General features: G+C 33.4%; 2 protein-coding genes and 1 non-coding gene across 4 annotated transcripts in view; 2 read left to right on the plus strand and 1 right to left on the minus strand.

The window, feature by feature from the left end:
* The first annotated feature begins 1,601 nt into the window (after window positions 1-1,601).
* Window positions 1,602-8,527, plus strand: LOC107488665 (uncharacterized). 2 transcript variants are annotated; one of them, XM_016109423.3, is made up of 17 exons: window positions 1,602-2,030; window positions 2,306-2,399; window positions 2,507-2,615; window positions 2,690-2,728; window positions 3,091-3,174; window positions 3,276-3,337; window positions 3,738-3,840; window positions 4,293-4,433; window positions 4,682-4,750; window positions 4,839-4,895; window positions 5,011-5,271; window positions 6,255-6,335; window positions 6,469-6,579; window positions 6,894-6,964; window positions 7,396-7,617; window positions 7,793-7,886; window positions 8,054-8,527. In XM_016109423.3, the coding sequence occupies exons 1-17, from the start codon at window positions 1,973-1,975 to the stop codon at window positions 8,360-8,362; spliced, it is 1,965 nt and encodes a 654-aa protein (XP_015964909.1). In that variant the 5' UTR covers window positions 1,602-1,972; the 3' UTR covers window positions 8,363-8,527. The 2 variants fall into 2 exon arrangements, with proteins under 2 accessions (XP_015964909.1, XP_015964910.1); XM_016109424.3 differs by having other exon boundaries at window positions 2,512-2,615.
* A 632-nt stretch (window positions 8,528-9,159) lies between these two features.
* On the plus strand, window positions 9,160-9,231 carry TRNAP-UGG (transfer RNA proline (anticodon UGG)). Its single transcript has one exon. It is a non-coding gene; the product is annotated as a tRNA-Pro (tRNA).
* Window positions 9,232-9,691: 460 nt separating this feature from the next.
* LOC107488666 (adenylyl-sulfate kinase 3) overlaps window positions 9,692-12,468 on the minus strand; it is a gene marked incomplete in the record, with an annotated part of 2,980 nt that continues 203 nt past the window's right edge. The window contains 7 exon segments of the mRNA XM_016109425.3: window positions 9,692-10,019; window positions 10,323-10,369; window positions 10,471-10,555; window positions 10,625-10,743; window positions 10,852-11,001; window positions 11,781-11,924; window positions 12,029-12,468. Of these exon segments, the coding sequence (XP_015964911.1) occupies window positions 9,924-10,019; window positions 10,323-10,369; window positions 10,471-10,555; window positions 10,625-10,743; window positions 10,852-11,001; window positions 11,781-11,924; window positions 12,029-12,266 (879 nt within the window).

Here is a 12,468-nt window from a genome sequence, read left to right on the forward strand (position 1 = left end):
TGTGTTTGATTGAAAATGTAGTCAGTTCTATCGCACAGGATGTCATTAAAAATGAAGGAATTTGGGATGGGTTAACAACTTGTGATGTGTTAGGGCCTTTCTCAATTAAAACTTCGAACTCGTTCCCAGCACAATCAGTGAAAGATAATAAAAAAGATAACTCATCTTAAAATCTCCTGTAGAAAGTGACGAAAAGCTCATCCATGTCCTGTTAGCATAAATTAGTAACGAAGTGTAGTCATATAAGGGGTTGAACAGAAAAAGATCTGCATTGAATAAGACATAAACAAATTAATAAATTAAATAATAGATTATGATCACACATTCTTATCATCTCAGATGATACCTTTAGGAAAAATGACCTCCCTTGAGTTATCTCAAAAGTAAGAGCCATCTGACGAGGAGAAGAATAACAAATTATTATGTGAAAAGGAATACAACCTTTTGGAGTAGAAATATAGTAAGGAAAGCGAAAAACAATATAGCATTGGACAATTTATAAAAAATGGGATAGAGTAATAATAAGGAAAAACGTATAAAAAATAAAATAAAATAAATAAGTTAAATAAATAAAACTGGCCAAACATAATCTCGTAATTTAAATTCAAATAAGAAATATCGAGGAAATAAAACTAAAGTTGGAAAGTTGATGAAATCGATAAACATGTATGAATATCTGATAAAAACAGAGGCACTGATTGGTTATAACTGAAACAATGATTGCTTTTCTAACTGTCGATAGAAAATAGCCAAATATATATAGTAGATAGATTTCATGTGTAATTAAAAAGATATAGATATAGGTGGTAGAAGAAAGCGAACTACTGATAAAGAAAAATATAATTCCTCTGGTATGTATGAATGTATGCATGATGGAATGAACATGAAATAAAGCATAATGAATGCTGATTGAAACCAATCATGATGAAGCTAGATGGATGTGCATGTCGTAAACAGTTGCATCACATCTGAAAATTTTGACAGTATAAAATTCTACTAATTTAAAAGTCTTTTATTAGAAGAATAATATTAGATATTAGATATTAGATAATATTAAATATTAGATTAGATTATATTAGATCTATTATATTGTGTTCTATATTTATATTAGAATGTTCGTACTTCATAAGTGATAGGTGAATAATTATTTATGGATTAGTAAAAATTTTCTAAAAAAAATATAATGAAATATTTTGTGAATAAAAATAATTAATTTTTTTCATCAAACAAAGAATTCTTAAGGAATAAAGATCAAAAACATTAAATTGTTCCTACAATAAAAAAAGGATAAATATTAGCCAATTTTTAATATTAAATCGTTTATCAATATTGAACTAAATAAAATAGTTTTAATAAAAAATATTTTAATATATCTATGCTATTATGTTATGGCGTTTTTTTATTATTTAATATTTTTTAACTTTAATTTCAATAATATTTATATAATTATTGTAGCTATTATAAATTTATAATNTATATCAAATCATCATATAATAATTCTTAACTAATAATAATGTCAGAGAAAGAAAATTTTACCTCTAATAAAAATATGGCAAAAATATAACAAACCATCTGGTTAAACATCTGACGCTACCCGTTTACAAACAATTAAGATCGCTGAACCAAAATAAAATCGTAGCGTAACGTAAGTATCTCCTGTGAAAATCAGAGTTCTGATCCTAAATTCCTAATTCCACATAGACACCAAAAAAGGAAAAAAGAATCCTAATTCCATAAAATTGGTGGGTGTTGTGAGAGAGGGGGCAGAGAGTGTCCAGTTCGATTCGGTTTCTTCTTTCGTTTCCTGGCTGCCAAACAAATCGTCAGTTCTTTACCGCGTATGCAGAGTTTCATGGATGGATTAGCAATTTGGTTGTTTCGATTTGTTTTTCGGGGTTTAACTTTTTGCTGCTCTTCCTCTCTCGTCTCTTGCAATTTGGTTTAATAGTGATTCATCGTTTATTCTTTCGGAATGGCTGAGAGTGCAACGGACGAGTCATTGTTGGCTCGGATCCAACAACTGGAACAGGGTATGTACGTCAACTTTCTTTTATTTTCTCTGTGCTATGGGGCTTAACTTTGATTAGCTATTGTACTATTCATTCCGAATTTTCAATAAATCATAGGAAGGGGTTGTTCTTATAACCACACCATATCATGCCCCTAATTCCTCACTGATTGCAACCCCGAAACAAGCCTCCTTTGTTTCATACCAAGCATATAGTAAATAACAATTCAGAAATTCTTTTTATGGATGGCTCTTTGTTAGTTATAAGATGTGCTTAACGAGTATATGTTTTTGCAGAGCGTGATGAATTACGCAAAGATATTGAACAGTTATGCATGCAGCAAGCTGGGCCTGGGTACCTTGCTGTGGCTACTCGAATGCATTTTCAAAGGTATCCATTCATTTTCCTTGTCCATTACGAAATCTATGTACAATGAGTATCTATTATGTTAAGGTAATCAACAATTACCTATTATATTGAAATTCATGCCCAATTAGGACAGCTGGATTGGAGCAGGAGATTGAGAGTTTGAAAAAGAAGGTGGCTGCTTGTACACGAGACAATCTAAATCTGCAAGAGGAGCTTTCAGAGGCTTATAGAATTAAAGTGGGTTATGAACCTTTTGTTTCTGTCTTTTAAATAATTCTTTCTATCTTGTTTACTTACTTTACTGTATTCAGAGTCAACTGGCAGATCTACACAATGCCGAGGTTTCCAAGGTTCCTATTCTTTCTCTCCATCCCTTTACTTGCATACTCTTCTTATTATTCTTTCTAAACAGATATTGCATTACGGATATGTTTTCCTGCTTCGGCAACTTGATGAAAGTTTTTGGTCACATACAGATATTGGTGTAATGGTCTTCCATTTGTTCATATAAAATGCTTATACTTGAATGTCTACGATGACTTATGGCAAGCACACAATGGAAAGAGTTCTCAATCCAATTTATAAATCGCGCACAAGTGCTAGTTTATCGAAAGAATTAAATGCTTTTGTGTTGTCCACTTTATGGATTTTGTACATATTTTGACCTACAATGTACATGAGCAGTAACATGATTCACTGATTATATCTCCAGAATATGGAAGCAGAGAAGCAGGTTAAATTTTTCCAGGGTTGTGTAGCTGCTGCTTTTGCTGAAAGGGATCAAGCAATTATTGAGGTATGGCAATTTTCATTAGAAAAAGTATCAGCTTCACTCTTCTATGTTCTTTGCACTATGGTGGTTATGGATATTCTAAACATTCAATGTGCTAATAACAGGCTGAAAAGGCCAAGGAAAAGGAGGAGATAATGTCACAACAAATAAATGGCATTCATCAAAGGTATTTTGAATCTTTGATCCCTTTAAATTTAATGAGAACGGGAAGCTGATGGTGATTAAACATGTAGCTAATATCAAATTCAAAAGTCAAAACCAAAAAAAGAAAGATAAAGGAGAACTTGGTGTAGAGCATTATCTTTTACTGGGTATTGAACTACCTGTTGGTGGATATCTTCAATTCTTTAGCCTATCATGGTTTATGGGAGTAATTGATAGAGGTCAAGAATGAAATGTGTTGTTATGGTAACTTTTGAGCAATATTGGAAACGTGAAACTTGTTGCTCAGTATATGATTGCCTATACCACTGCCCCCTGTGGTTATGTTTTTATATATGTAGGACTTGGTTTACCCGAAATATATATACTTTTTTCATAACTTCATGCAATCTTCTTTTATACAGGATAGAGGAGCTCACCTCTGATTGTGTTAAACTGAAAGAGTTTAATGATGCTCTGCAGATTGATCTATCAAAGCAGATTGAGCTGAGTGTAAATTTCAAGATGGTAATATTTCCTCTCCCCTTTTTCCTTCTCTATATCTTTGTTTAATTTCCTGTTATGATAATTTTATAGGTTTCCTGATATTTTTAAGATTCAGCACGTAATAGTTGAAAAGCTGGGCTGTTCTGCACATTTCTTCTCTATTGCTTTATTATGCATGAAATAAAAAAATGATTTGTTTCAGCATCTAACTGATTTAAGAATACACGAGTGAAATATTCTCACTGGTTAGCTGTGCTATATCTGTATTGGCATAAAGCATATTCCCCCAACACACACACACACAAAAAAGGAAATACTTAATAATTATTATCTTTGTTTGCTGTGTGATTGCATTTATATGCTTTAATTCTTATGCATTCAGCTGGCTAGTGATTTTTTGTACTCCATGTTGATTGTCTATGGCAGGCTCCATTTTTATTGACTTTTTCTTTATACTTGTTTTTCCGTTACAGGTAGTTAATAAGTTTGTTCAGATCAGACAAGGTTCTCTGGAAGAATTTGAAGATACAAGTTGGGATGATAAATGTGCATGCCTTTTGCATGATCCTGATGCATTGTGGAGTTTTAATGATGCTTCCACCTCTAAATACATTGTAAGATTTTGGAGCCCTGGTATTCTATTCCCTTGAAAATTCTGTTTCCTAGCTTATGCTGGTCATTCATATGGTGTCCAATATGGAAGTAACAGTATATGACATGCTATAACTCTAGACTTGGCTTCTGTTAGTGACAGATGATTTTTATTGCATGTTTGGGATGCTTAACCTAACAAAATGGACTCGTATTTTTTTAATGAGATTCAATATTCTATACATGGTGTTAATAACTCTTTCTCAGACAGAGTGCATTAGAAGAACAGCTGGAGACATTGAGGAATTCTGTAGATCGTCTTCAAAATAAACTAAGGGTGGTATGATCTAGCTTACTTTTGTCATGTTTGCTATGTTAACCCTATTTTTCAATAGCCAGTTATTCTTTTCCTGTTTTGGATGCTTTAGGGCTTGGAAATTGAAAATCATTTGAAGAAGAGAGTAACTATACTGGAAAAGAAACAAGTGAGTACTTTTAAAACTCAAAGGGAATTAATCGTTTAATCTATTCTATTTTGGCTTCTTTTTTTTTCTTTCCTTACCTGTTTGGTTATTTTGCATTCCGACGAGTAATTTGCAGAATTCGATGGACAAAGTGGTTGATAATGGCATAGCAGACCTAAAGCATCATCACTCTCAGTATAAGGAGCATATTATGAATTTACTGAATGATGGGGAATCAAGTATTAAATCCATAATCAATGTGATTGATGAAAGAGTCAGGAGTTTTTATCAGAGTACTATGCCATATTTGATCCCCCAAAGAGATGGACAACTAGAAGATCATGAATGTCGAGATGTGCATATAAGGCCTCAAACTAAACCAGTATCATCATCCAAGGTTTGAATCTGCAATGCTGATACTATTGTATTCCTTTCTCAAAAGGACTTATCATTTTTGCCGATAGCAAACTTACCCTTATATCAATTGGGGTCAGCAGGCTAAAATTAAGAGTGCATAGTGCTGGCAAAGAATATGATTGATTTAATAGTATTCAAATTACAAGAACATACTCATCTTAAAGAATTAAGCTACTTGAGAGTCTCTATCATAGTTTTTCTCTCCCACAACTGTATTAGCTGTTTTATAAAGGTAGATGAATTTTTTATATTTCACATGCCCCAGAATAAGTATTGATTGGAGTTGAAGAATGAACAATGCATTGATTCACCTAACACTTTGCTTAGATTTTACTTATATTTAGAATAGGAAAAAATAGAATTGAACTCTAAAGACTTGGTTGTAAAGGCTTTGACACCATGTGAAAAAACCATCTCCCCTAAAGTTAAGCTTTTTGATAGAGTTACATAAATAGATTTATGTCTAACAGAAGTGTTCAGGTGTCAGTAAATAAAAACAGCAGAACTGAAGACAAGTATATGAAATGAGAACAGTGCATCACAGGAATATGAATATGTATGGCCAGTCCAAATCGTCGTCAGACTGAAACCTGCCCAGTCTTTTTGGGCTGTAGTAGGGCTGCAATGTGGTCAGCCACCCAGTCATATAGAACGCAATGGATTTTCTAAAGCTTTTATAATGCATTCTATCAATAATAATTACGTTATTCAATATTTATTGCAATAAGAAGTTTGTGTGGAGAACGTGTCCTGGTGGAATTTAGATGAGTTACTCCCGATGGTATAACAACAAAAATGGTCTTCCCTATAGAAAGTTATCCAATATTATGGTAACACTGGGACCCAATGTAGATGTATTAACCTGGTCTAGAGTGGAGCCTCACTTTATTCAATTGATTTATGTTGACTGATATGAAGTGTAATCCTTGGTATTCATTAATATAATTGATCACTCTATTACAGAGTGATCCTAGCTTGGTGGAACTGGAAGCTGGTGGAAAAGGTGATAGATTTGATGCTCTAGCAGTTGCTTTACAAGAAAAGGTCTTTACACCATCTGATCATATTCTTTTATTCTCCATTTATTTAATTTTTAATAGCTTTTTCGCTGACAAAAGTATATGTGCTTTTGATATATGGTAATTTAGCATTCTAATATTCACTACGCTATATTCAGGTTGCTGCATTATTGCTCTTATCACAACAGGAGGAAAGACATCTATTGGAGAGAAATATGAATGCAGCCCTTCAACAGAAGATTGAAGAACTTCAGAGAAATTTGGTGCAGGTTATTATAAGTCACCTCTCTGCTTCAGACACTTGGAACATTTAGGTGCTAGTAGATTTTGATGCTAGCAGAGTTTAGAAAAGGACTTGAGGTTTTGAGACAGCTCGATATTTGTTTAATACCTTATTTTCGTTTTTTTTGTTCTCTATTATTATCTTGTAACTTTTTTCTTCAATAATGCATGTGCCTCCGAATTGTGAATTAATGATTCATAATTTGAAGAGCTACATGTGCAGGGATCCTTGCTTTTTATCTATTGTTTCCAGATATGGTTTTCTAATCTGTAAGGTGGTTTTTTTTTTTTTTTAATTCAGGTTACCAATGAAAAGGTGAAAGCTCTTGTGGAATTTGCACAACTAAAGCAGGAGCATCAGTTACTGATAGAGTATGATTGCTTTCATATGATGGTTACGAATCATATTTTTTCATTTTTATATTATTAGTGGCTGCTGTTTATTTTTGTTATTCTTTAGTGAAATTTTTCCCTGGAAGCATCTTTATCTTTGTTAATCAACCAAAAAGCATTCATTGAAAACAGCGGTAGCTTTATAATGGTGTTAAGCTGTTTCAGAGTGTTGTTTTCAACTGTTTTCTGAACAATTATATTTTCTAGATTTTGATTTGATTGCCACAACTGAATAACGTGAAAATTGAAAAACATTCTGGAAAATAGTTTGCTAGTTTTCTGGGGACAAAATAATGCAAACATGTACCATCAGAAAACTGAGTCTGAACCTCTGTTTTATGAAATAAGTGAGATGTTTCTCTTCCTTAAATATTGCATGATTATCAAAATATGCTGTAATTCTTGTCTAGGAAACTGGATCAGGAGACTAAACACGGAAAAGCCATGGTTAGCGTTGGAGAAAGAAAGCTTATTACTCATGAAAGAGATGGAAGTTTAAAAAACTTACTGAAGAAAACATATCTAAGTCGATGGATTGGCCCACTTGATAAGAGCGGCAATGAAGTCGACAGTAATCCAAATAATGAAGGAAAATTCCTTAATAAGAGATCCACCAGTATGGATTTTGCAAGGCAAGTGTTTTATTGGTAATCAGTTAATCTGAATTTATTGCATCAATAGATGATTTTGGATGGTAATTTAAGCATATCTCTAATCTAATTGACTTGTATGAAGCTACCACTATGACAAATAGTGATTGTTTTCAGACTTCTGTCTATTTATATGGTAACGTGTCTTGTCCATCAGAATGAAGATTGAAATTGCAACGCTTAAGGAAAGCATGGAAAGCTTGGAGTGTTTAACTTCATCAATTCATAGGCTTCGTCTCTCTCTTTTCAAGGTATAAAAATATTTTGTTCCGTAAGTGCTAAAACTTCTATATTTGAAAGAATCAAAGCATAAAAGGGAGGTTTCCCCTCTTGATGTATCAATTTTGTCATGTTTAGTTTTGAAACTCAACATCTGAAACATATTAATGTGGGTTGCTTGCTTGATATGGCAAACTAGACCAAGGAATCTGTTGCCTGTGAAGATGTAGTTTCTAGTATCTCAGAAGTCCTCAATGAAATTATCAATGAAGCAAAACTTGTAAAGACTGCACTTGGGAGCTCCTTACCCATCAGTTGGTCAGGGGAAGGAGATGCTGGTTACACAGGAGATAATGCGGGCAGTGGCACGCTGCATCAGGAACGCAGTGATGAGAAGATAGATACTGTTTCTGCGGCGGGGCTTGAGATGGTAGAACTTTTGATATTTGCTGCTCAGACACTGAGAGATGGCGGCGCAAACCAACATAACATGGTTGTTGATAGTTGAAATTGAAGTAGTAATAGTATGATGCTTTCCGTGTTTTCTACTATTACTGACGTCTTGGTTTGTATAAAGCTGCATATTGGGGATTCCATCTGACCAGGGTGATATGTGCAATAGAATGTTTGTACCTATTACCCAATTTGTTGAAATATCTCGAGTGCTTTAATCTGGATTTCTTGTTGCCATTTGATTAATTCAGTGTGTAATCTATGTATTACAGTATTAGTTCAATTATCTTCGTGTTATATAATTTTCTGCAACCAGACATTTTGTCTCTGGTCCTCAAGGATGGCGATTAAGAGAGAGCATTTTGTGAAGAATCAAGATATCCCGCTCCAGTTGAAACTGAAAACGAAGCAAACGAAGGATAAAAGTTACCATCGAGAAAGAGTAATTTATACATTTATTCTGTAATTTTCTAAAGATATTGAAATAGTTGCCGGCTTGTAAAGTGCTTATATTCGGAAATTGAATTAAAATACATAATTTTTTTCGTATAAATCTATGGGGAAGAGAATACAGATGAAGGAAAGGAAAGAATAAGGGGAGGGGAAAAATAGATCAGTGTATTCTATTTTGTTATCTTTTTAGGATATTTGAATGGGAGTTTGGTTGAATAATATTTGTTTATTTAATACTAGTTTATGTTAAAAGGTTTTTCTTACAACTGTTTTAAAGACATTAATTAAGAATATTACCCAAAAAAAAAATCTTAGAAAATACAAAGTAAATATTAAATATTCTCTTATCAAATGATTTATATAGTTATATAATATTAAATAGGAAAGTTCTTGTAACTCGGGCATTTGGTCTAGTGGTATGATTCTCGCTTTGGGTGCGAGAGGTCCCGAGTTCGATTCTCGGAATGCCCCTTTATTTTTATCGCACTTACTAATTTTAAAAGGATATACGTTTCGTCGACTAGATTTTCGGAACCATGTATCTCATCAATCATCAGTAATCACCGAATATCAAGCAAGAAAGGCGCATTTTAACAGCCTGGTTTCATTTTAATATTTTTCCATGTCACATTTCGCCTTTATAGTGTTTACTGTTTAGATATTATATTATTAAATCACCAGCCACCAACCACCGCATGCTTCCATGTGTGCACTTTAGACGAAAGAAGTTTCTCATATTTGGCACTTCTATTAAGTTCACGTACCTGATAACAATTAGAATTAATTCATACTTAGCATGTCCAAGAACAAAGTAAAGATACCGTTGAGTCTAATGTCTTAACTTCAGCTTAACCAACAGAAATTTCAATTATCATACGTACAACAGAACAGGCAAAGAACCGTATAGCTATTTAGGAATACATATCAAAAGGGGTTGTAGGCTTGTAGGTATAGAAATTAGAAAGTATAAATCCATCAAATTTCATACTATATTTACAATAAAAACCTACAGGCTTAAACTCTTGAGAGAGAGGAGACAAAGTAGATGGTAGCATTAGGTAATTGATCACTTCAACGCTGCAGTAGCTGGTGTTTAAGAAACTAAAGAAAGTATACAGTCAAATTTTCGGTGGCTGAAGAATGAAGATAGGAGCACCGCCATATTATGCATGTAGGTACCCTTTGTTCTCCAAGTATACGACTATTTTTTCTGCCATCTCAACAGGGGAAGCGCATGGCTCTCCATGTTTCAGCACTATCTGATCATTTCAAAAGAGAGAGAGCTAAATATATTTTTCCAATATTATTCTTTGTGATAACAGAAGATACAAGCTTGAAGGAAGAAACCAGTCAAATTCAGGAATATAAACGGTGAAATAAAAGGTGCAGGCTTGAAATGCATAACTAGCACAAGTTTCTTTAGCAATAATTGCATGCTAAGGGCTACTCACCTAAAAAATGCAACAAAATTTCTAAACTGGACCACTTGTGATAGGAATGTCAATCTACATACATCCCAACAAGTCAATCAACAATATTCTATTAAAGTTCAGGACACATACCTCAGAATGAATCGGTGTCTCGTAAGGATCGTCAATCCCTGTAAAGCCTGGAGACACTCTAATAGTCATAGTCATAATAATATATGGACGACATGTAAAGAAAGAAGCAAAAGTGAAGAATGAAATAAAAAAGGCTGTGCAAGACTACCTTTGATCTTGCCAGCACGCGCAAGCTTGTAAAGGCCCTTGGGGTCTCTTGCTTCGCAAACATGTAATGGCACATCCATGAAAACCTGTAATAATGAGAAAATCTCAGTTAAGTAAGTAATCTAGGCAAAAGAGCATTCACAATAATGAATTACCTCAATAAAATCTCCATTTGGCAACATTGATCGGCAGGCATCTCGATCTCTTCTATACGGAGAAATCAAGCTTGCAATGCAAATAACTCCAGCATCTGCAAATAGCTTTGCTACCTCACCTGGATGGAAAAATCAAGTTGTATTGTTGATATTTATTTTAGGTAGAGCTTTCAAAACTTGCATGACAATCAAATAGCATTCAAGTGATTCCGTACAACAAAACTTACCAATTCTCCTGATATTCTCTGCACGGTCTTGAGCTTTAAATCCAAGGTCTTTATTCAAGCCATGACGAATGTTGTCCCCATCAAGAACATAAGTCAACTTGCCCCTCTGATGCAAGATTCGACTCAAAGCACAAGCTATGGTGCTTTTCCCTGTAAATTGTATAATTACAAAATGAATAATGCTAGGTAACTAACTTTTTTCGACTAACATTAGCCAACTTTTTAAAAATTATTGTATTTATCTTGACTTCTAAATCATTAACCCTTAATCCTACAACCTAATTTATAAACACTAAACACTAAGGCTTAATTTGGTAAGATTTTTACTTTTCAAAAGTGCCTTACAAAAATTAACTTTTAAAAATTAGTTTTTTAAAAGGCGGTAACATTTATATTTAGTAAATTAAATTAAAATTAATTTTTAATAAGCACAAGCAACAACAAGTATGTTTAGTAAAATAATTTTTAAAATTTAAAAATAATATAATAGACATTAATATAAGAATTAAATTTAGATATTAATTAATATATAAAATTGGAAAAATATAGGTAACCAATAATATTTTTGAACAATATGTGAACAATGTGAATTAATAAAATTAAAAGAGTAAATTAATTTTAAATTTAATTAATAATATTAAATTAGGGAGTAGTATATTTTTATTTGATAAGTAAAAGTCAACTTTAAAAATCTGTCTTAGGTGCTTTCAAAAACATTCTAACTTTTAAAAGATGCAAAAATAAACAAATGAACTTTTTGATTTGCCAAAAGCAATGAGGTGCTTGTGAAAACCCTCTAGAAAGAAACTTTACCAAACCAACTTATACTTTTCCTAGATTTATGAGTTATGTTGTATGTTTATATAATTTGTAAAAAAAAAGAAAAAAAAAGAAAAGTGAGAAAAATGAAGAGGAAGAGAGCCACTAACCAGAGCCACTAAGACCAGTGATCCATATGACACATCCTTTTTGATGGAGTAAACTGTGCCTATCATCTTTTTGGACGGAACAGCTGTGCCATTGAATATTTGTAGAGTTTCCAATTGTAGATAAATGCTTCAGGTTCGTTGTCCCTGATTGAGAACCGCGTCAGGAAACTACATAGCCAACTAAACTGAAACTTGCTCAACCAGCAAGTCATAATGAGAGAGAGAGAATGAAGGGAACGGAAGGTTACCGGATCCGGTGGCATTGCCATTGCTATTGCCATTGGAGTTGGAGAGAGTGAGGTCGTGAGCGACATTGAGGCGCAGCTGATTGGAGCTGTCGGAGGCTTTGATTTGGAGGGATCTGAGGCTGATGAGAGAGCGGTTGAGCTTTAAGAACCCTAGCTTGGGAATATGCGACGTCGTTTGAAGCCGAAGAGGAGGGAAAAAGCTTTCTGCCCCCACAGTTGCTGTTCCAGTGCCAGTCATTTCCGCTTTAAATCAAAACTCCCCCCACAATTAGATGATTCTTCTCTTGTTATTTAATTAGAGGAGAAAAAAGAAGAGCATCCCTCAAAGTAATGATAATGAATTAATAATATAATTAAGGAGAAGGGAAAAAAGGAATGAGGAAATATAAGGTAGTAATTAACAACGGTAACGGAGTAATAGAAAAGATGAGAATAGTAGC

Source organism: Arachis duranensis, chromosome 5 (assembly GCF_000817695.3).
Source record: "Arachis duranensis cultivar V14167 chromosome 5, aradu.V14167.gnm2.J7QH, whole genome shotgun sequence".
Classification (NCBI taxonomy): Eukaryota; Viridiplantae; Streptophyta; class Magnoliopsida; order Fabales; family Fabaceae; genus Arachis; species Arachis duranensis.